The sequence below is a fragment of the Aquarana catesbeiana genome, linkage group LG04 (genome assembly GCF_042186555.1).
Source record: "Aquarana catesbeiana isolate 2022-GZ linkage group LG04, ASM4218655v1, whole genome shotgun sequence".
Lineage (NCBI taxonomy): Eukaryota > Metazoa > Chordata > Amphibia > Anura > Ranidae > Aquarana > Aquarana catesbeiana.
In genome coordinates, this window is record NC_133327.1 from 681,191,362 (window position 1) to 681,216,377 (window position 25,016).

The 25,016-nt window shown below is 44.9% G+C and overlaps 1 protein-coding gene across 1 annotated transcript in view; it reads left to right on the forward strand.

The window, feature by feature from the left end:
* The first annotated feature begins 397 nt into the window (after positions 1 to 397).
* Positions 398 to 25,016, forward strand: part of RNF8 (ring finger protein 8) — a 27,449-nt gene continuing 2,830 nt past the window's right edge. Inside the window, exons 1-6 of the mRNA XM_073628732.1 lie at positions 398 to 607; positions 6,777 to 6,905; positions 8,180 to 8,827; positions 12,923 to 12,994; positions 17,931 to 18,020; positions 21,710 to 21,817. Coding sequence (XP_073484833.1) covers positions 524 to 607; positions 6,777 to 6,905; positions 8,180 to 8,827; positions 12,923 to 12,994; positions 17,931 to 18,020; positions 21,710 to 21,817 — 1,131 coding nt within the window. The 5' untranslated portion in view covers positions 398 to 523. The remainder of the gene's footprint in view (positions 608 to 6,776; positions 6,906 to 8,179; positions 8,828 to 12,922; positions 12,995 to 17,930; positions 18,021 to 21,709; positions 21,818 to 25,016) is intronic.

Here is a 25,016-nt window from a genome sequence, read left to right on the forward strand (position 1 = left end):
CACAGCTCCGCTTACTCCCAACTACAGCCAATCGCAGACCACTGTATATCCAGCCCCGATTCGTCAATTAACCACGCCCCCTGTGCGCTGACAGAATCCTTCGTCACATCCTGCATCAGCCACCGCTTATTGGACGACGTTCACCACAGGCCCCGCCCATAAGTCTTACCGGCCCTGCCAATCATCATGGGGAATTCCTAGCTATGCCCCGCCCACCAACCTACTTACTGAGCGTTCTATATAATCCATCCCCGGTATCACACGCCCATTTACAGGCCTCTTCCCCCTCGACTAGCTGTGACCCCGCGCCCTGGCAGGAGTAGTGGATCCCATTGGCTGCACTAGGTCACGTGTGAGCTCTGTGTACATTGCTGAGGCGCAGCGGCGGAGTCTGCCGCCCCCTATCGGTTACGTCGAGGATTAATCAGGAGGACGCGCATGCGCGGTGGTGTGTCCCCTGACAGCGCGCGCGCAGACGGGGGTTGTTTGACTGGATGCGGCCTCCGGTGTCTGTCGGGTGGTGATGGCGGAGGACGGGGAGCTGTGCTGGTGTCTGAGGAGAGTCGGGGGAACCCAGGAGCGGCTAATACTGCCGGAGGGGGAAGAGGTGAGAATGTCCGCCCTACAGGAGGAGAGAGAGGGGGGCCTTACTAGTCACCCCTGGAGGGGCCACCTACCCCCGGGGCAGCGGTAGGTGTGAGCTGGGGGGAGACCGGGGGACAAGCTTCAATGTGGGAGCAACTAGTACTGTCTGAGAGACCCCTATTCTTCATAGATTTACTATCCAGGAGCGACTAGTACTGTCTGAGGGAACCTCTACCCCCTCAGAATAGAGGAGCAACTAGTACTGTCTGAGGGAACCTCTACCCCCTCAGAATAGAGGAGCAACTAGTACTGTCTGAGGGAACCTCTACCCCCTCAGAATAGAGGAGCAACTAGTACTGTCTGAGGGAACCTCTACCCCCTCAGAATAGAGGAGCGACTAGTACTGTCTGAGGGAACCTCTACCCCTTCAGTATAGAGGAGCGACTAGTACTGTCTGAGGGAACCTCTACCCCCTCAGAATAGAGGAGCAACTAGTACTGTCTGAGGGAACCTCTACCCTCTCAGTATAGAGGAGCAACTAGTACTGTCTGAGGGAACATCTACCCCTCTCAGTATAGAGGAGCAACTAGTACTGTCTGAGGGAACCTCTACCCCTCAGTATAGATGAGCGACTAGTACTGTCTGAGGGAACCTATACTCCCTCAGTATAGAGGAGCAACTAGTACTGTCTGAGGGATCCTATACTCCCTCAGTATAGATGAGCAACTAGTACTGTCTGAGGGATCCTCTACCCCCTCAGTATAGAGGAGCAACTAGTACTGTCTGAGGGAACCTATACCCCCCCTCAGTATAGATGAGCAACTAGTACTGTCTGAGGGAACATCTACCCTCTCAGTATAGAGGCGCAACTAGTATTGTCTGAGGGAACATCTACCCTCTCAGTATAGAGGAGCAACTAGTACTGTCTGAGGGAACCTCTACCCTCTCAGTATAGAGGAGCAACTAGTACTGTCTGAGGGAACCTCTACCCCCTCAGAATAGAGGAGCAACTAGTACTGTCTGAGGGAACCTCTACCCCCTTTACTATAGAGGAGCAACTAGTACTGTCTGAGGGAACATCTACCCCCTCAGTATAGAGGAGCAACTAGTACTGTCTGAGGGAACCTATAAACCCCCCCTCAGTATAGAGGAGCAACTAGTACTGTCTGAGGGATCCTCTACCCCCCTCAGTGTAGATGAGCGACTAGTACTGTCTGAGGGAACCTATAACCCCCCCCTCAGTATAGAAGAGCAACTAGTACTGTCTGAGGGAACCTATACCCCCCATCATTATATACTACCAACTAGTACCGACTGAAGGATCCCGTACCCCATTATTTAAAGGCGTAATTTACTGCTGCCTAGTGAAGAAGAGGGGAATTGGAGAGTGTATATCCCTCCAGAGTGATTAGTACTACCTGAAGTGAAGGAGGGGAGCAATATACTCTAATTCATGATAATAGGAGCTTCTGTCTGATACTACTGTGTAACCCCCCCCCCCCCCCCACTACAGTTCATCCGGAAAGTATTCACAGCGCTTCACTTTTTCCACATTTTGCTATGTTACAGACTTATTCCATAATAGATTAAATTCATTATTTTCCTCAAAATTCTACAAACAATCCCCCATAATGACAACATGAGAGAAGTTTATTTAAAATATTTGCTAATTTATTAAAAATAAAAAAGGAAATAAATCCCATGTACATAGGTATCACAGGCTCCTCCCATGTACATAGGTATCACAGGCTCCTCCCATGTACATAGGTATCACAGGCTCCTCCCATGTACATAGGTATCACAGGCTCCTCCCATGTACATAGGTATCACAGGCTCCTCCCATGTACATAGGTATCACAGGCTCCTCCCATGTACATAGGTATCACAGGCTCCTCCCATGTACATAGGTATCACAGGCTCCTCCCATGTACATAGGTATCACAGGCTCCTCCCATGTACATAGGTATCACAGGCTCCTCCCATGTACATAGGTATCACAGGCTCCTCCCATGTACATAGGTATCACAGGCTCCTCCCATGTACATAGGTATCACAGGCTCCTCCCATGTACATAGGTATCACAGGCTCCTCCCATGTACATAGGTATCACAGGCTCCTCCCATGTACATAGGTATCACAGGCTCCTCCCATGTACATAGGTATCACAGGCTCCTCCCATGTACATAGGTATCACAGGCTCCTCCCATGTACATAGGTATCACAGGCTCCTCCCATGTACATAGGTATCACAGGCTCCTCCCATGTACATAGGTATCACATCCTTTGCTCAATACTTTGGTGAAGCTCCTTTGGCACCAATTCCAGCCTCAAGTCTTGTTGAGTATGATGCTACAAGCTTGGCACATCTATTTTTGGGCGGTTTCTCCCATTCTTCTTTGCAGGACCTCTCAAGCTCCATCAAGTTGGATGGGGAGCGTCGGCGCACAGACATTTTCAGATCTCTCCAGAGATGTTCAATCGGGTTCAAGTCTGAGCTCTGGCTGGGCCACTCAGGGACATTCACAGAGTTGTCCCGTAGCCACTCCTTTGTTATCTTGGCTGTGTGCTTAGGGTCATTGTCCTATTAGAAGATGAACCTTCACCCCAGTCTGAGGTCCAGAGCACTCTGGAGAAGGTTTTCATCAAGGATCTCTCAGTCCATGGCTGCATTCATCTTTCCCTCGATCCTGACTAGTGTCCCAGTTCCTGCTGCTGAAAAACATCCCCACAGCATGATTCTGCCACCACCATGCTTCACTGTAGGGATGGTGTTGACCAGGTGATGAGCAGTGCCTGGTTTCCTCCAGACATGACGCTTGTCTTTCAGGTCAAAGAGTTCAATTTTTGTTTCATCAGACCAAAGAATTTTGGTTTTCATGGTCTGAGAGCCCTTCAGGTGCCTTTTGGCAAACTCCAGGTAGGCTGTTATGTGCATTTTACTGAGGAGTGGCTTCCGTCTGACCACTCTACCATACAGGCCTGATTGGTGTGGTGCTGCAGAGATGGTTGTTCTTCTGGAAGGTTCTCCTCTCTCCACAGAGAAATGCTGGAGCTCTGTCAGAGTGACCATCGAGGTCTTGGTAACCCCCCCCCCCCCCCCCCCCGACTAAGATCCTTCTCCCCCGATCACTGTTTGGCTGTGCAGCCCGCTCTAGGAAGAGTCCTGGTGGTTCCAAACTTCTTCCATTTACAGATGAAGGTCACTGTGCTACTTGGGACCTTCAATGCTGCAGAAATGTTTCTGTACCCTTCCCCAGACCTGTGCCTCCATACAATCCTGTCTCGGATGTCTACAGACCATTCCTTGGACTTCATGACTTGGTTTGTGCTCCGACATGCACTCTTATCTCTGGGATATAGACAGGTGTGTGCCTTTCCAAATCATGTCCAATCAACTGAGTTTACCACAGGTGGACTCCAATCAAGTTGTAGAAACATCTCAAGGATGATCAGTGGAATCAGGATGCACCTGAGCTCAATTTTGAGTGTCATGGCAAAGGCTGTGATACTTCTGTACATGGGGTTTTTTTTTTCTTTTTAATAAATTTGCAAAGATTTCAAACAAACTTCCTTCATGTTGTCATTATGGGGTATTGTTTGTAGAATTTTGAGGGAAATAATGAGTTGAATCCATTTTGGAATAAGGCTGTAACATAATAAAATGTGGAAAAACTGAAGCGCTGTGAATACTTTCCGGATGCTTTGTATGTAGGATATAATGCTTCTGTCTGAGGAGTCCACCAATAAGATAAAATTGAATCCAGGGTCACCCACATTCCATTCACCGGTTAATCTTAGGCACTTCATTGCGCCACCCCAGTCAAGACTTTGCCTTGTAGTTTAACCCTTTGTGGCCCAACCCTCTTTTTGGGGGTCATTGTACACGGTCATATTTTCAGGTTTTGTTGTGAGTGGGCGGGGGTGCCCCTTATATTTGATCTTGTCTGAGGAGGGCCTGTATCCCCATTAGTACTGCCTGATGGGGGAGAATGAGTCTGTACCGCAGATTAAATGTCCCCCCACCCCCCCCCCCCCCAAACACAGGAGGGATTGTCATTGCCTTAGGGGTGTAGAGGAGTTGGTACTACAATTTACTACCTGCTACCCCATGCAAACATGAATAATATTGCATGTGGGGGTGTAAGGGGAGTACTGACTAAAGGTGGGGTCTGTACCCCATTATAATCCCCATTACATATATTCAGGAGCAGTGACGGATATGGGTGGGGGGGGGGGGGGGGGTGAGGGTCTGAACCCCCCACTGATTATCATTGCCTCAGGGAGGGTGAGAGCAGTGTTGGCTTCAGCCAAACCTAGGCCTCATATACATGGACAGCATGGGGGGGGGCTGTGTAAAATTTAGGCAGTTGAGCTGTGGTTTTACCACGCCAGCAGCCAAGCTGCAAGTTAACATAGTACACATTTCCATGAGATAAATGCTACCATCTGTTGTACTTGCCGGTTTGTACAGCTACCACATGTGACCCATTGACGTGAATAGGTCCGCAACTGCGAGCCTAGGGTTTACAGTGTGGTATTTCAATAGGGAAAACATGGGCGTTCTGGTGGTGTTGGCAGGAATCGCCTCATGAAGGCCTGGGGGCTGCCATTTTATTGCCCTCTACAGAGCTTCCCCAATGTTCCTCCTTCTGTTGCAGCTGCCATTAAAAAAAAAAAAAAAAACACCCGGTGTTTCCAGGTATTGTGGGGCATTTATACTTCTAAAGTGCAGTGCCTGGGTCTAGGGGTCAGTCACCATTGTGGCGTTCTCGCTGTGCCTGTCTCGCTGGAATTGGAATTAAAGACATGATGTGAAAATGTATCTTTTATCCTTTTATTAGTCCGTGGTGATTAGGGCTGAAACAACTAATCGATTAATCGACAACTAATCGATTATGAAATTAATCGATTACTATTTTCATAATCGGTTAATCGGCCAGTGACATAATGGGGTTAAAAAAAACTAAAACGAGCCCTTTATAGTACAAAAAGAGCAAATAATCGCTACTGTAGATGTTACTTTCACAGTTCTACAGTAAAAAATGAACCCCTTACAGTAGTAATTATCTGCTTTTTTTTTCTTTTTTACTATAAAGGGCTAATTTTTGTTTTTTTAACCCCATTATGTTACTAAACGTCTTAGACCTCGTTCACAACTATGTGTTTTTTGGTGCTTTTTTGCAGAAGCGCACTACACTTCATTTACATGGTTTCCTATGGGACACGTTGACATCTATGCTTTTTTCAGCTGCTGCGTATTTGGAAAGGGTCAGGGACTTTTTTTTTAACGCAAAAACGGTGCTCTTTTGGTTCAATATACTTCAATGGAGAAGCTGCAGAAAAGCATTTAATGCATTTTTGCAGCAATTTGTGTTTTTTAATCTGCCCAACAACAAATTGGCCAAAAAAACGCAAATCGCCGCAAAATCACGTGTGCAAAAATCAAAACGCACAGCAAAAAGCACAGCAGAAACAGATCAAAAGGTGTGTACTGAGCCTTATGCTGTCCACATGGATCAATTTTCAGACGAGAATATTCAGACAAAAAATCTTTGTACATTCGCTGAATGAAAGAATGTTGTTTGAAATTTTCACTTGTTTTTAACATTCTGTTTTTAAAATGAATGTAATTTCTGAACGAAAATCACATCCACTGTCTGAAAATTCCTTTGACCAAGAAGTTTTCTATTTCCAAATGTTCCCGTCACTGTGGTTGAAAATGAACCTCGACTTGACCCCACTAACGATTAGAAAATCGAACGAACGTTCTTAAAATGAAATTTTTTTTTGAAGGAAGACATTTGATCCCTGAGTCTGAAAATATTTATCAGATTCACCCTTTAATAGTATGTACAGTATATCTCTTCTCTAACAGTATATCTCCTCTAACAGTATATACAGTATATCTCCTCTGTCTGTTATCCTCAGAGTGGATTAGATATTTTGCTCCCTAACCATATGGTTGGTTATTTATATTTACCACTGCATAGAGATATTTCAGAATAAATTGCCTTTTTTAAAAACTTTACATATTGACTAAATTATAGCCACACTTTTTTTTTTTAAGGTTATAACCGATTATTCGAAACAATAATCGGCCAACTAATCGATTATGAAAATAATCGTTAGTTGCAGCCCTAGTGGTGATTTTTACTTTTTTTGATTTATGATTCATTTTGTCTGTCCAACAGGTGACCGTGGGAAGAGGGATTGGTGTCACCTACCAGCTGGTCTCTACGTCATCCCCTCTAATGATTTCCCGCACACACTGCATCTTCCGGCAGAACGCACAGGGCCAGTGGACGGCCACCGATAACAGTGTAAGTCTGGGCCTTCCTGTGCTTCACTTTACACAGCCTGTCATATCTCCAGCTGTTTGAATATCACTTCTGTGAGTTTCCTGGCTTCTCACTTCACATCCATAGATCAGTCCTATTACTTCTCACTTCACATCCATAGATCAGTCCTATTACTTCTCACTTCACATCTATAGATCAGAGCAATTACTTCACATCCATAGATCAGTCCTATTACTTCTCACTTCACCCCCATAGATCAGTCCTATTACTTCTCACTTCACATCCATAGATCAGTCCTATTACTTCTCACTTCACATCCATAGATCAGTCCTATTACTTCTCACTTCACATCCATAGATCAGTCCTATTACTTCTCACTTCACATCTATAGATCAGAGCAATTACTTCACATCCATAGATCAGTCCTATTACTTCTCACTTCACATCTATAGATCAGAGCAATTACTTCACATCCATAGATCAGTCCTATTACTTCTCACTTCACATCTATAGATCAGAGCAATTACTTCACATCCATAGATCAGTCCTATTACTTCTCACTTCACATCTATAGATCAGAGCAATTACTTCACATCCATAGATCAGTCCTATTACTTCTCACTTCACCCCCATAGATCAGCGCCATTGCTTCTCGCCCATAGATCAGCGCCATTGCTTCTCGCCCGTAGATCAGCGCCATTGCTTCTCGCCCGTAGATCAGCGCCATTGCTTCTCGCCCGTAGATCAGCGCCATTGCTTCTCGCCCGTAGATCAGCGCCATTGCTTCTCGCCCATAGATCAGCGCCATTGCTTCTCGCCCATAGATCAGCGCCATTGCTTCTCGCCCATAGATCAGCGCCATTGCTTCTCGCCCATAGATCAGCGCCATTGCTTCTCGCCCATAGATCAGCGCCATTGCTTCTCCCTTCACATCCATAGATCAGCACCATTGCTTCTCACTTCACATCCATAGATCAGCGCCATTGCTTCACATCCATAGATCAGCGCCATTGCTTCACATCCATAGATCAGCGCCATTGCTTCACATCCATAGATCAGCGCCATTGCTTCACATCCATAGATCAGCGCCATTGCTTCACATCCATAGATCAGCGCCGTTACTTCTCACTTCACATCCATAGATCAGCGCCGTTACTTCTCGCCCATAGATCAGCGCCATTGCTTCTCACTTCACATCCGTAGATCTGATTTCCCGACCCTGCATACTACGTTTTTGTTTATTTTTTTTTGTTTTTGTTTTTTATGATTTATTCCTCTTTTTGACCAACTTTCAGAGCTTGAATGGAGTGTGGGTGAACAAGGAGAGACTGGATGCAAGCAAACCTTACACACTGACCAAAGGATCCTCTGTCCAGTTTGGAGTACCTCTTCCAAATACGGACAAACCTGAGTTTGAGTATGTACTGGTCCAGGAGAACCTGGGCAAAATCCGACCATTTCTGTTCAGCAAGAGCAAACCTCAGCGAAACAAGCGCAAACTGAACTGTGAAGACTCCGAGACTCCTGGAACGGAGGTTGGTACCTCCAGTATGTCCAGAGCCAAGCTTCCAAGAAGAGAAGAACAGCTTGCAAAATTGCCAAAGCATGACCTGTCCAAACAGCCGACAATACTTGCCGAGCAGCCGGATTCGGACTTGGACATCATGGCGGCTACCCAGCAGCAGTGCATGAACACTTTGCAGCTGTCCAGGATGAGGGAGTCTATAGTGGAGCTACGCAGCCTAAACGTTCAGGTCCAGGAAAAACACAAAGACATGCGAAACATGAAAGATCCACAGCAGAGCCCATCGGAGGATACCCATTGTCAGCTGAAATGCAGGCAGGAGCTTATCGATCTCCAGAAACAGATGGTCATCAAGAGAAAAGAGCATCTGCAGAGGGTCAACGAGGTGCAGAGGATGCAAGAGGAGCAGCAGAGCAAAGTAAGAAAATTTTATATATATTTATATATATATATATATATATATATATATATATATATATATATATATATATATATATATATATATATATATATATATATATATATATTGCGCTGAACCTGAGAAATAAAGTTTGATTCCCCTATCCTTACTAAAAGCATGGGTGGGGGAATCTCTATTGGCAGCAATTGTGGAGGCGAGGTTGCTTGAATACAGTGACTGCATCTCATAGGTTAGAGGCAGTATTATTTACCTTACACTCTCACTTCAGAGCTTTCCTCTTCTCCCTCTTTGGGCTGTGGGCTGTTTCTTGGCATCATTCCATACAATGCCGGGCTAATAGCCCAGCATTGTCTGTGAAGGAGGTAGGCATTGGACTGTGGCTGGATCACCTTTAAGATGCTTTGTGGGAACTGGAGCGAGAAATTGGTTGTTGAGTATGTTCTGTTCCTCTATCCCTAGGCAAAAAGATGCATTTAACCAGTGGGTAAATGCCCGCTTGCATGATGGTCAGTGGAAAAAGGCCCTCTTGTACTGGTGGTCAGTGTATAGGGGTCCATTCGACTGGCAGTCAATGGTAAAGGTGCCCTCTTACACTGGTGGACAGCAGAAGAGACCCTGTCAATTTGTGGTCAGGGAAGAAGAACCCCCACCTTATATTGGTAGCTCATTGAAAAGTGACCCCATACACTGGTAATTGGTACAGAAGGGACTCTTTTGTGTTGGTAGTGCATGGAGAAGGGTCCTCTCACATTGGTGGCCTGTGGAGAAGGGTCCCCTTATACCCATTATGAGAGGGGTTCCCATCATCCCTGCTCTATTATTTTATTAGCAGATGAAATGGAAGAATCAGGGAAGGTAAAACATAATCGGATTAAACTACAGCTTTGAACCTTTTACTGCCAGGTCCCTATGTTGTACGTACCTGATAGCGGGGGGGGGGGGGGGTTTAAACACACTCCCAGTGGCTGCAGCAACTGGGCATGTGTGTGTGTGTATCTGACAAGCCAATTTCTGGCTGTCAGGTGGAAGTGATCCAGTGGCTGGGCGGCAGCCCAATGGCTTCAAACCTCCCCCCAGTAAGGGCCACCCACCCATGCGTGCAGGACTAGCATGCTGAGTGCCACCAGGTAGAGGGTAGGGAGCCAGGCATGCATGCGTCCGTTCTGCTTCCCTTCTTGCTGACCTGTAAAAGTGTAAAACGCCATTTCTAGGTCCCCGTGTGAGTTTTTTACCCAGCCTGTAGACCGCACTGCAGTAGATTTATTGGAGCACAGGAGAGACATCAGAGGTCTCCTAGACACCAGGTGTCTCATTAAAGAGAACCTGTCACAAAAAAATCACAATAGGGACTTTTTGTCCCCTATGTGATGGCAGGGGGGGGGGGGGGGGGGTTAGAAATTGTAAAATAGACACCCAAGCATTTAAAATACCCCCAACGCACCCCTTCAAAAAAAAATTTAGAGCCCCCTTACACCCATACAAATATACACACATTTTACGAATGTAAACTCAAATCAGGGGCACCTATGCATGAATACGTTGATTGCGATATACATATTACATATCGCTGAACACACGGGTAAGGGCAATTATTTTAGCACCAGAGCTTTTGCATAGCTCTAAACAGATGACCTTTAGAGGCTTTTAAAGCGTCGCCTATGGAAAATATGGGGTACTGAAGTTTGTCACCATTTCACGGTTGCACGCAACTATAAGGTTTGACATGTTGGGAATTTGATTTACTCGACACAACCTCATATACTTTACCAACAAAATGAGTAATTTATTTGTGTACCCTAAAATTAACTTTAGAGAGTTTTTATGTAATTTAGTGATTGACCGATATCGTTTTTTCGGTGCCGATATGATACCAATATTTCAGCCACCTCTCAGGCCGATAGCCGATATTGTGTACATTTAAAAATAAAAATTTTCACTTCCCCTTTTTTTTTTTTTTTTCATCGCTGTTCTAGCTGTCACAAGGAATGTACACATCGCTTGTGACAGTAATAGACAGTAATAGGCACGTGACAGGTACTCTTTATGAAGGGATCTATAAGACCCCAAATCCCTCCTCTCCACTTGAAAGGGTTCAAAACTTCAAGATTGGTGTTTTTGAACACTTTACAGTTTTTAAAACTGGCGCCTTTTAGCCGCTTCCTGACCGCCTCATGCAGATATAATGCAGGAGAAGGGCATATACAGGCAGATTAACTTACCTGTACGTTGCGCTTTAAGAGGTGGCGCGCGTCTGCCGAGAGCTCCGTGATCGCGGGTCCCACGGACCCAAAGTCCGTGGGGATACCCGCGATCATCTCACGGTGAGGAAGAACAGGGAGGTGCTGATGTAAACAAGCATTTTCCCGTTCTGCCTAGTGACAGGACACTGATCAGCTCTCCCTGTAATCGGGAACAGTGATCAGTGACGTGTCACACACAGCCCCCCCCCACAGTTAGAAGCACTCCCTAGGACACACTTAACCCCTACAGCGCCACCTAGTTGGTTAACCCCTTCACTACCAGTCACATTTTTCCAGTAATCAATGCAGTTTTTTAGCATTGATCGCTGTATTAATACCAATGGTAAAATGTGTCAAAATTGTCCGATGTGTCCGCCATAAAGTCGCAGTCACGATAAAACTCGCAGATCGCTGCCATTACTAGTAAAAAAAAATGATCAATAAAAATGCCATAAATCTATCTCCTATTTTGTAGACACTATAACTTTTGTGCAAACCAATCAATAAACGCTTATTGCAATTTTTTTTTTTTTTTTTTTTTTTTACCAAAAATATGTAGAAGAATACATATTGGCCTAAACTGAGGGAAAAAATTTTTTTAAATATTTTTTGGGGATATTTATTATAGCAAAAAGTAAAAAAATATTGTGTTTTTTTTCAAAATTGTCGCTATTTTTTTTGTTTATAGCGCAAAAAATAAAAACCGCAGAGGTGATCAAATACCACCAAAAGAAAGCTCTATTTGTGGGGGAAAAAAAGGACGTCAATTTTGTTTGGGAGCAACGTCGCACGACCGCGCAATTGTCAGTTAAAGCGACGCAGTGCCGTATCGCAAAAAGTGCTCTGGTCAGGAAGGGGGGTAAATTCTTACGGGCTGAATCGGTTAAGATGCCAGTAATCCAGGAAGTGATTTCATGACATTGCTTCCGGGTTACTAGTTCCGAGACCCGAACGAAGCATCAGCCAGCCGGCGGACGTGTCGGCTGGTTGCTCGGTCCTCCCAGTGGGACGGGAGAGCCCAGGCAAGCGGGAGGAGGGGGGGTGTGGAGACAGTCCCCTCCTGCTACTTGTAATAACAGCTGAGCGGCTGTTGAGCCGCATCGGTTGTCATTACAATAAAGCCGTCCGTCCAATCTAAAGAACGTTACCAGGGTGATGACTGCAGCTGCAGGCATCACCCCGGTAAAACTCCCTTGAAGTAGTATTGGTTACGTTTGTGCCCGATACTTCAAATAAAGTAAATATCAGCGGCTGATAATAGGCCTCACCGATGATCGGTCGATCCCTAAATTTTTTTTTTTTTACTGAAATGTAACATTTCCTAGACCTTTTCGCTAATATCGTGTAACGTAAAATATTGGGACTGCCGCTATTTTATTCTCTAGGCCAGGGATATGCAAATAGCGGGCCTCCCAGCTGTTGCAGAACTACAAGTCCCATGAGGCATAGCAAGACTCTGACAGCCACAAGCATGACACCCAGAGGCAGAGGCATGATGGGACTTGTAGTTTTGCAGCAGCTGGAGGTCTGCTGTTTGCATATCCCTGCTCTAGGCTGTATGCTTTCAGAAAGCATATAATGTTTGGGGGTTTTGTGCAATTTTCAGGCCTAAAATGATTTTTTTAAACGTGGGGGGAAAAAAAAAAATGTAGAAATGGCTCTGGCAGTGAAAGGGTTCAGTTCCTGGTAAGGAATTTAAACCTCATTGAACCCAGCTGGTCTGTGTAGTAGCCAGACAGCCGGCTTCTTTAGGAGGGGGGGGGGGGGGTGGTGGCACCCCACAGGTGTGTCTCAGGAAAAGCAAAAGGAAGTATTTTTGAGGTTGTATCAGATAATTCTCTTGTCTTTGTAGAACTCATCCACCGAGTCCAAGGCCGCCGAAGAGGCCCATCTGAAGGAGCAGCTCAGCCAACTTCTGCAAGAGGTAGAGTCCTGTATGGCCATTATCTGTCTAATAAGGGTTCCATTAACACCAAGGTGTTGCAACAACACAATATACACATGTTGGGTGTGTTGCAGCGATATTCACTTTGAATGGCGGCCCAGCGTTGTTCCACAACACACCCGCACAACGTGCATTGCCCTGCAAATAAAGAGAGTAAAATGTAGCCCTGCCCTGGTTAAGGATAGGCAGCCTTAGGCCTGTTTCACACGGGCTTCAGCTTGAGCAGAATGAACAGCAAGCTTTGACAGAGCTTTCAGCAAGCTTTATTGAAGCTTTCAAAGTAAAATTCAGCTCCAGTTTGGAAATGCTGATCACAGATCCCAATGGGAGTGCTGATTGCCACTTTAAACAAACTGCTAGCAGGCTTTAGCACTTCTTGCAGCTTGTTTAAACAAGCTGCTAGAAGTGCTTTTTAAGTGTTAACCAGCATTCCCATTAGGGTCGGTTCACACATGGGCAACACGACTTTAGCGCGACTTTGTACCGCGACTTCAACGCGGCTTCAGCGCGACTTCAGCGCGACTTCGGCAAATTACGAGGCGACTTGAAGTCGCCTCCATGACAGGCGACTTCGCCTGTGGCCAATCACCTCTCTGGGAGGGAGGGGGGGAGGGAGGGGTTTTCTCTGCAAAGTCGCTTGACTTTACAGAGAGATCCGACTTGCAGGCGACTTACATTGAGTTGAATGGGTACAAGTCGCCTACAAGTCGGATAGAAGTAGTACAGCAGTGGTTCTCAACTCCAGTCCTCAGGACCCACCAACAGGCCAGGTTTGCAAGATAGCTGAAATACATCACAGGTGATATCACTTGCTGCTCAGTGATTGCAGTATTCTAGTCTGCAACTCCCCAAGGTAATACTTAAAATCTGGCCTGTTGGTGGGTCCCGAGGACTGGAGTTGAGAACCACTGTAGTACAGGAACCTTTTTTGAAGTCGGAGCGACTTCAGTAGTGTCAGTTAAGACGGTTCAATTCACTACAATTGTAATCTAAATGCAAAGCGACTTGGGGCGACTTGAGGGCGTACAAGTCGGATCCCAAGTCGCCCCAGTGTGAACCGACCCTAAGGATCTGTGTTCAACATTTGCAGACTGGAGCTGAATTATACTTTTAAAAGCTTCAACAAAGCTTTGCTGATAAAAATCAGCAGTGGCAGCGGTGGGCAAATGGGCGTACCTGTACTTCCCCTTTTAATTGGTGGGGCTAGCAGGCACGCGCTCGCCGCATACATCGTGACTGCGCCCGCGGACTTGACGTCCGCCGGGGGACCACGATCGTGTCACGGAGCCGTAGAACGGGGAGATGCCGTAAACGAATAATTTCCCTGTTCTGCCTTATGACATTATTATTATTATTATACAGGTTTTATATAGCGCCAACAGTTTGCGCAGCGCTTTACAACATAAAGGCAGACATTACAGTTTCATTACAATTTGATACAAGAGGAATCGGAGGGCCCTGCTCCTTGGAGCTTACAATCTAAAAAGTGACATGATGGGGATCTACTGCCCCCTGTCATCGGGAGCAGTGATCACTGTCATATCAGTGATATCCCCTCCCCCCACAGTTAGAATCACTCCCTAGGGCACACTTAACCCCTTGATTGCCCCCTAGTGTTTAACCCCTTCCCTGCCAGTGTCATTTACACAGTAATCGGTGCGTTGTTATAGCACTGCTCGCTGTATAAATGACAAGGGTCCCAAAATAGTGTCAAAATTGTCCGATGTGTCCGCCATAATGTCGCAGTCACGATAAAAATCGCAGATTGCCGCCATTACTAATAAAAAAAAAAAAATTTAATAATAAAACTGTCCCCTATTTTGTAGACGCTATAACTTTTGCGCAAACCAATCAATATACTCTTATTGCGTGTTTTTCTTTTTTTACCAAGAATACCTATCGGCCTAAACTGAGGAAAACATAATTTTTTTTTTTTTTTTTTTTTTATATATTTTTTGGGGGGATATTTAATTATAGCAAAAAGTAAAAAATATTGCTTTTTTTTTTTTTTCTAAATTGTCGCTATTTTTTTGTTTATAGCGCAAAAAATAAAAACCGCAGAGGTGATCAAATACCACCAAAAGAAAGCTCTATTTGTGGGGAAAAAATGACGTCAATTTTGTTTGGGTGTAACGTCACACGACCGCGCAATTGTCAGTTAAAGCGGCGCAGTGCCGAATCGCAAAAAGTGCTCTGGTCAGGAAGGGGGTAAATTCTTCCGGGGCTGAAGCGGTTAAATACTTGTACAAAGCTGTAAAACAGCCTACGTATTTCGGATGTTAGTCCTTAGCCATGACCATAATGTGTAGGCTGTTTTTACAGCTCTGTACATGTATTTCATAATAAAATACTATTTTGGATGTCATCCTGAGTGCCGACCATCCCTTTCCTTATTCTGGTACGTTGGAGGTGTCGGCAGCCTTAAAGAGGAGTTCCACCCAGGGGGGCCGTCAAAAAAAAAAAAAAAAATTTAAAAGTCAGCAGCTACAAATACTGCAGCTGCTGACTTTTAATTGGACACTTACCTGTCCTGGGGTGTTTCCCCCCCCCCCCCCCCCCCCCCCTCCTCCGTTCAGCGGCGCCGGCATTTCAACTGTGGGCGCCGGGCTGTGGCTTCACAGCCTGGCACCCACTGCGCATGCGCGAGCGGCGTCGCGCGCTGTGATTGGCCGCTCAGTCACCTGAGACCTGTAATGGGTCCCAGATGATTGACGGGAGGGAGGGAGCAGAGCCGAGCCCTTCCTGTTCCGAGGGGGAAGTGATGTCACCAGCCCAGGCAAAGAAAGGGGCAGACTACGAGGGACCCCCTAGCAACAGGCATTTAGAGGTAAGTGGAAAAAAAAAAAATATCCAAATGTTTTTTTGTTTTTTTTAGAATTTTTGAGAGTTTTTTTTTTTTTTTTTTTTGGGTGGAACCCCACTTTAAGGTCTGAGCACCGGGGCGGAGCTTTTCTGTAGGAAGGTTGCAGCGCCTATACACCCGTTTTCCTTTAAAAGCTCTGCAAATGCTTTCTCAAAGCTATGCTGTTCACACTGCTCTTATACAAGCTGAAGCCTGTGTGAAACCGGCCTACCACAATGAGCCTTGCCACGCTGTGCCGCCGTGTGAATCGCATGCAAAACATGATGCATACAGTTGCTGCGTGCTGATATCACCTCCTTTAAAACTGAACTGCAGGATTTCCCAGCCCCCACCCAAACCTCTGACACTCCCTATGCCGGCCTTTCACAACCCAACATTGTTTTTTTTTTTTTCTTTCTTCCAAGACCAGTATACGTACGCTTTTTTTTTATTTTTATTTTTTTTCTGGGAAGTTTTTTTGCCGGTCCAGTGATAATCGCCACAGCTTCTTCTTACAGCGGCCGGTTGGCTGTGTGTGTGGTGCTCATGCAATGGCACGTGAGTGCTGTAAGCTCAGCCTGTCATGATGGGGGGGGGGGGGGGAATTGTAAGGGAAGTCCGATGGCTGATGGATCTCAGTGACATTATTACCGTAATCAGTGCTAAAAATATTCTCTGTTGTACTATTGACACTGGCAGGGGAGGGGTTAACATCAGGGGCGATCAAAGGGTTAAATGTGCAAGAGAAAAACTCACCCAAGCTCTACCGCTATAGTAATAGTTGGTGTATAGAGTATTCAGTGCTCTGGCTAATAAAGCTCACAAAAGATCCATAGAAAGTACAGGCAGCCGGCAACTGGACAGCTTCTCCATAGAAAATATTTATTTGAGTATTACAGCAATTACATCATCCAAAAATGTTGACGCGTTTCAGCCTTAGGCTTGCTTTTGATGAAGGCCTAAGGCCAAAATGCATCCGAATTTTTGGATGATGTTATTGCTGTAATGCTGAAATATTTTCTATGGAGAAGCTGTCGCGTTGTCGGCCTGTACTTTCTAAAGGGTTAAATGTGTTCCCTAACTATGTTTTACTGTATGTGGGTGTGTGTTTTCACCTTAAAAAAAACACAACAGTTTACTACCCCTTTTAAGTAGTTAAACGGTGCAGGGCAATGTTTTTTAATGTAAGCTGCAGCTGTTTTGTAAGTTTGTGGTTTTTTTTTGTTTTTTTTGTTTTTGTTTTTGTTTTTTTAGGGATACCGACACATTTAGGTAAGGGGAGGGGGGCATTTTTACTAACCGATCCTCTGACTTGTCTATGAACTGCCTTACCCCCCTCCCATCTAGAAAGATTTCAGCAAGACTATGCAGTAATGAGAGCTAAACAGATTGGAAGGATACGTTGGCTTAAATAGTAACACCACTTAGGTTGAGTTAAAAAAAACAAAAAAAACATTCCCCTTTGGGCGATCTCTGTACATTACAAGGATTTTAACAAACCTTGTTGCAGATTCCTACCTTTTTTGTTATTCTGAAGAAATAGCTGTTTGTTTCTCTGTGTCCATGTAGGAAAGTCAATCTAATGGGAGTGGTTTTCATAATTTATAAACCCAGCTGCTGCACCTGCAGGGCATTATAGAGGAAAGCTGCAGGGTCCGCATCCCTTTTTTTTTTTTTTTTTTTTTTTTTTTAGACGCAATTTTTTTCCCTTTAGGAGTATCTCACCAAAAATGACATTTTTGTTGCAGGGGATGCCAAAAATCTGACTTGTATCTTAGTGCAGACTTCTGGGGAAAATCAGTGAGCCAATCACAGAAGCAGGAAGTGATGTTTCTGGGGGGTGTTCTGTACACTTTCTGTGTACAGGACACCTCCCAGGTTGCCATATTGCATTTTACAGAAAATTACAAAGCGGCAGATTGAAAAGGAAAGGTAATTCTTTAATAACAACCAATTATAATATGACTTTTATCGCAATTGTATACGCTATATTACCCCCCCCCCCCCCCCCCCCAACCAAAGTGCATGTACCTTTTTTAATTTAACTCCATTCCTCTGCTGATGTTTTCCCAGCATTCCCTGCTCATGGAAGAGCTGAATCGCCACCATTGGGATTTTGAGCAGATTATTCAGGACAAGAACCGAGAACTGCAGGAGACAAAGGTGACGTACACAGACTCATTTCCTATAAGGTCCTTTCCTGTCAGTTCATTGGGCAGACCTGGGACAATACAAGTCAGAAAGCAGAGAGCCCCACCCTATCCAATCTACAGTGTGCTGTACGGTGCATCCGTAAAGTATTCACAGCGCTTCACTTTTTCCACATTTTGTTATGTTACAGCCTTATTCCAAAATGGATTAAATTCATTATTTTCCTCAAAATTCTAAAAACAATAACCCATAATTACAACGTGAAAGAAGTTTTGAAATTTTTGCAAATTTATTAAAAAAAAATAAATAAATAAATCCCATTGTACATAAGTATCACAGCCTTTGCTCAATACTTTGGTGAAGCTCCTTTGGCACCAATTACAGCCTCAAGTCTTTTTGGGTATGATGCTACAAGCTTGGCACATCTATTTTTGGGCAGTTTCTCCTATTCTTCTTTGCAGGAGCTCCATCAGGTTGCATATTTATTAAAATTAAAAAAACAAAAACCCCATGTACATAAGTATTCACAGCCTTTGCCATGACACTCAGAATTGAGCTCAGGTGCCTCCTGTTTCCACTGATCATACTTGAGATGTTTCTACAACTTGATTGGAGTCCACCTGTGGTAAATTCAGTTGATTGGACATGATTTGGAAAGGCACACATCTGTCTATATAAGGTCCCACAGGTAACAGTGCATGTCAGAGCACAAACCAAGCCATGAAGTCCAAGGAATGGTCTGTGGACCTCCAAGACAGGATGTATGGAGGCACAGATCTGAGGAAGGCTACAGAAAAATGTCTGCAGCATTGAAGGTCTTAATGAGCACAGTGGCCTCCATCATCTGTAAATGGAAGAAGTTTGGAACCACCAGGACTCTTCCTAGAGCAGGCCTTCTGGCCAAACTGATCGATCGGGGGGAAGGGCCTTAGGGAGGTGAACAACAACAAATGGTCATTCTGAGAGAGCCCCAGTGTTTCTCTGTAAAGAGGAGAACCTTCCAGAAGAACAACCATCTCTGCAGCACTCCACCAATCAGGCCTGTATGGTAGAGTGGCCAAGCGGAAGCCACTCCTCAGTAAAAGGCACATGACAGCTCACCTGGAGTTTGCCAAAAGGCACCTGAAGGACTCAGACCATGAGGAACAAAATTCTCTGGTCTGATTAAACAAAGATTGAACGCTTTGGCCTGAATGGCTAGCGTCCTGTCTGCAGGAAACCAGGCACTGCTCATCACCTGGCCAACACCATCCCTACTGTGAAGCATGGTGGTGGCAGCATCATGATGTGGGGATGTTTTTCAGCAGCAGGAACTGGGAGACTAGTCAGGATCAAAGGAAAGATGAATGCAACAGTTGTACAGAGACATCCTTGATGAAAATCTGCTCCAGAGTGCTCTGGACTTCAGACTGGGGTGAAGGTTGATCTTCCAACAGGACAACGACTCTAAGCACACAGCCAAGATAACAAAGGAGTGGCTACGGGACAACTCTGTGAATGTCCTTGAATGGCCCAGCCAGAGCCCAGACTTGAACCCGATTGAACATCTCTGGAGAGATCTGAAAATGGCTGTGCACCGACGCTCCCCATCCAACCTGATGGAGCTTGAGAGGTCCTGCAAAGAAGAATGGGAGAAACTGCCCAAAATGAGGTGTGCCAAGCTTGTAGCATCATACTCAACAAGACTTGAGGCTGTACTTGGTGCCAAAGGAGCTTCACCAAAGTATTGAGCAAAGACTGTGATACTTCTGTACATGGGATTGTTTTTCTTTTTAATAAATTTGCAAAGATTTCAAACAAACTTCTTTCATGTTGTCATTATGGGGGATTGTTTGTAGAATTTTGAGGAAATTAACGAATTTAATCTATTTTGGAATAAGGCTGTAACATAACAAAATGTGGAAAAGTGAAGCGCTGTGAATACTTTCCAGATGCACTGTACATAGCTTTCTAAAAACATCTCAGCACTCCTCTTAACCACTTAAGGACCAGCCTCGTTTTGGATTTTAGGTGTTTACATGTTTAAAACAGTTTTTTTTTTTTGCTAGAAAATTACTTAGAACCCCCAAACGTTATATATTGTTTTTTTTTCTAACACCCTAGAGAATAAACTGGCGGTCATTGCAATACTTTTTTTTGCACTGTATTTGCGCAGCGGTCTTATAAGCGCACTTTTTTTGGAAAAAATTCACTTTTTTGAATAAAAAAAATAAGACAACAGTAAGGTTAGCCCAATTTTATTTTTATATTGTGAAAGATAATGTTACGCCAAGTAAATTGATACCCAACATGTCACGCTTCAAAATTGCGCCCGCTCGTGGAATGGCGACAAACTTTTACCCTTAAAAATCTCCATAGGCGACGTTTAAAAAAATTCTACAGGTTGCATGTTTTGTGTTACAGAGGAGGTCTAGGGCTAGAATTATTGCTCTCGCTCTACCAGTCGCGGCGATACCTCACGTGTGGTTTTCATATGCGGGCGCTACTCACGTATGCGTTCGCTTCTGCGCGCGAGCTCGTCGGGACAGGGCGCTTTAAATTTTTTTATTTTTTTTTTTAATAATTTATTTTACTTTATTTTATTTATTTTTTCACTGTTTAAAAAAAAAAAATTTGGATCACTTTTATTCCTATTACAAGGAATGTAAACATCCCTTGTAATAGAAAAAAGCATGACAGGACCTCTTAAATATGAGATCTGGGGGTCAAAAAGTCGTCAGATCTCATATTTAGACTAAAATGCAAAAAAAAAAAAAAAAAAAAAGTCTTTTTAAAAAAATGACACAAAAAAAATTATGCCTTTAAGAGAAGTGGGTGGAGCCGACGTAATGACGTCGCTCCGGCCGTCCTATGGTATAGAGACGGGTGGGCGCCATCTTGGCCTCACTCGTCTCAATACCTCAGCAGTGACGGGTCCCGATCTCCTAAGCGGCGGAGGGCGCGGGAGAGCGGCGGGAGGGGGGGGTGGCACCTCTCCCGCCGCCGATAACGGTGATCTCGCGGCGAACCCGCCGCAGAGACCACCATTATCGTGTACAGAAACGCCGGCTCTAAAGATGGATACCTCGGTTGTGGCAGCAGCTGCTGCCGTTACCGAGATATCCATCTTTTAAAAAAATGACGTGTGTGTATATACAGTGGCCGGTCGTTAAGTGGTTAAGTGCTGAGCCATGATGCCGGCAGTGGGCTGACTTATGGGAGCAGTTATGAAAAATATCAAAATGCCTTGATGGGTGGGTGTCGGTCTGGAGGAGTGGGAGTTCCTAGGAAAGTTATATTTGCATTATAATGTCCACATGTAATGCTGAGCTTCCATGATTGAAAGAAATGAAATCCAATGAATGAAAGGAGTGGGGGCCAGAGACCTACTAGGGAGAAAAGAGCTTGGATAATGCTGGATGTCCTCCAGCCAGAAAATGAGGTGGGGCTCTATCTGACTTGCTGCAGCTTCTAATGCACATTGTGAGGAGCTCACAGTGTGCAGGGAAATCGGAGTAAGCAACTTCAGTGCAGGAGAGGAGAGTGGTGTCCAGGTGTCTGTATCCCACACATAGGAGAGCAGAAAGACAGACATAGATCTCTGCTGTAAACTGACACAGGAAGGTCTCCAGCTTGAAACGTATTATGGTGGGTATTAAGCAAGCAGAAGATTCCGGGGTCGGTGCTCAATTTGTGACCGCTGCCATGGCTGTCTCTTACAGAAGGAAAAGGAGAAGGTGGAGGCCCAGAAGGAGGAAGTTCTCAATCATATGAACGATGTCTTGGACAACGAACTGCAGTGCATCATCTGTTCCGAGAATTTCATAGAGGTGAGCCTGTTTCCAGGAGTATACTTGATATGGCCAATAGTCTGGGGACACCTGACAATGCACCTATGTGGTGATGATGGACATCCCATTCCCAAACCATGCCCATTAATATGGAGCTGCCATTCCTCAATTGTGGCTGTACCATCCCCCATCCTTCTTGGGGAATTTTACCCATTTGTGAGGTCAGGTACTGATGTTGAATGAGAAGACCTGACTCGCCACCGGTGTTCCAATTCATCCCAAAGGTGGTCAGTAGGGTTGAGGTCAGGGCTCTGTACAGGACATTTGAGTTCCTCCACACCAAACTGGTCACACCATGTCTTGATGGAGCTGGTCAGGAGCAACGCTGTAGCCAGGCCTAGGCTGACAAGGCCTAGGGCAGCACTTTGCAGGGGGGTAGCACGGAAAGAGTCCCCACCGGCTTGTGCTACAATGTTAGTGTAGCCCCAGTCTTTTGGGGCGGACTGGGCTGAGAGGCAAATTAGTCTAGCGCCCCCATAAAGTGGCCTCACTGCTTCCGGTATGCGGGTGGCCGGCATTCCGCAACTGTGGGGGCTTCTAATTTTGGCTGTCCTATCATCCTGGACCACAAACCTTCCTCAATGTGCTATGTTTTATGCTGCACCCCTGGCATGGTTATATCTTCTTAGTCCTCTCCGTAAAATTATCAGAAATTTGTGCTTAAAGTAGAACTATAGGCAACACTTTTTTTTTTTTTTTTCTTTTTTTTTTTTTTTTTTTTCCCATTTTGGATAGAGTAAGGGAGGGTTATAGCCCCTGTCAGTTTATTTTTTACCATCCCTGTCCCATTGCAGAGATTTCCCTTCACTTCCTGCCCCATAGCCAAACAGGAAATGAGAGGAAATCTATGTAAATTAAGGGAATCTATTGCCCCCCCAGGCCCTCAGAACTAGTGTCCCCACTTGAAAACTTCAGGGCAGATCTTAAATAGCAAGGGGTGTGGCCTTGACAGGAAGGGGTGGGTCATATTTAAATTAGGGGGGTGCACGAGTTTAGTCAGGCCTAGGACGGCACAAAACCTAAATGCACTACTGGTCAGGAGTCATGGATCAATGGTTGACATCTGCATTATTGCAGTCTCTGAAATGTGTTGCCACCTCTTTATGCTGTGGAGCCATAAAGCATCAGTGTAGCGTGACAAGTTTGAGACCTGTTCCTGTATATGCATTTCAGCTCTTGGCATCTACAGCAGGGTTCCTCAAAGTAAATAATTGACACCCCCTCTCTCCCTCCCAATCAAAGGTCAATGGGACTGTCCAAGGGGGCGATAAAGGCTTAAGTGTCTTAGTAAATGTCTATGGTCAATAGAGAGTTCATTGCAGTCAATTAATCTTTTGAGGGCTCTCTAAAACTTCACACCAGTCCCTGGTTCTGAAAGTGAGATGGCCAGTGGTGAGATGTTGCCCAGAGTTGGCTGGTCAGCTGCCAGCGAGAGTGGTCTTGCGTTGTCTCAGTCCGCTGTGTTGTTACTGGTTTTGTTTACCTGCATGTTGTGCATCTGTGACCTTTAACTACTCAGCCCCCCCCTCACCTCCTGGGAAAGATATATCATCTGTACGTGTTCACTTCCGGTACTGGACTATATACAAGATTTTAGTAATAAGAACGATATCATTAGTAGTAATCAGCATGGGTTCATGAAGAATCGTTCTTGCCAAACCAATCTACTAACCTATGAGGAGGTGAGTTGCCATCTAGATAAAGGAAGGCCCGTAGACATGGTGTATCTGGATTTTGCAAAAGCATTTGACACAGTTCCCCATAAACGTTTACTGTACAAAATGAGGTCCGTTGGCATGGACCATAGGGTGAGTACATGGATTGAAAACTGGCTACAAGGGCGTGTTCAGAGGGTGGTGATAAATGGGGAGTACTCAGAATGGTCAGGGGTGGGTAGTGGGGTTCCCCAGGGTTCTGTGCTGGGACCAATCCTATTTAATTTGTTCATAAACGACCTGGAGGATGGGATAAACAGTTCAAACTCTGTATTTGCGGATGATACTAAACTAAGCAGGGCAATAACTTCTCCGCAGGATGTGGAAATCTTGCAAAAAGATCTGAACAAATGAATGGGGTGGGCAACTACATGGCAAATGAGGTTCAATGTAGGAAAATGTAAAATAATGCATTTGGGTGGAAAAAATCTGAATGCAATCTATAGACTGGGGGGAGACCCTCTGGGGGGGAATCTAGGATGGAAAAGGACCTGGGGGTCCTCGTAGATGATAGGCTCAGCAATGCCAAGCTGCTGCTAACAAAGCAAACAGAATATTGGCATTAAAAATGGGATCAACTCCAGAGATAAAACGATAATTCTCCCGCTCTACAAGACTCTGGTCCGGCCGCAACTGGAGTATGCTGTCCAGTTCTGGGCACCAGTCCTCAGGAAGGATGTACTGGAAATTGAGCGAGTACAAAGAAGGGCAGCACAGCTAATAAAGGGTCTGGAAAATATTTAGTTATGAGGAAAAGTTGTGAGCACTGAACTTATTCTCTCTGGAGAAGAGACGCTTGAGAGGGGATATGATTTCAATATACAAATACCGGACTGGTGACCCCACAATAGGGAGAAAACTTTTCTGCATAAGGGAATTTAATAAGACACGTGGCCATTCACTAAAATTAGAAGAAAAGAGGTTTAACCTTAAACTACCTAGAGGGTCTCAGCGGGGAGCATCAATAGTTTCAAAAAACCTAGATAAGCACCTGAACGACCACAAAATACAAGGATATACAATGTAATACTGACATATCATCACACACATAGGTTGGACTTGTGTCTTTTTTCAACCTCACCTGCTATGTAACTATGTACTCCCAACAATCCCAACCTCAAACTCTGGAGAGCCAATGTGTACACCCACTTTAGACTGGAGACTGTTCACTGGTATCTCCCTGCCTTTGGACTGGCTGTGTCGAATAGAAACTTCAAGTTTGGCGATCCAGCATGGGATTTGTCACTGTGATTCGTTAATCGTTTGGGTGTCTAAATTTTATCTTGACCTATTGAACTGTTTACAGGCTTTTCATTCCATACACACACGAGGCTCAATTCACTAAGCTAACACACCAGGACAGTGAGCCTTATTTTCTAAAGTAAGGATTAAAAAAGAAAAACCGTTTAATGGTTGATAAATAGAACGCCTTAGGCTGGTGATAAAGGTTTGTGAGTTGAGCA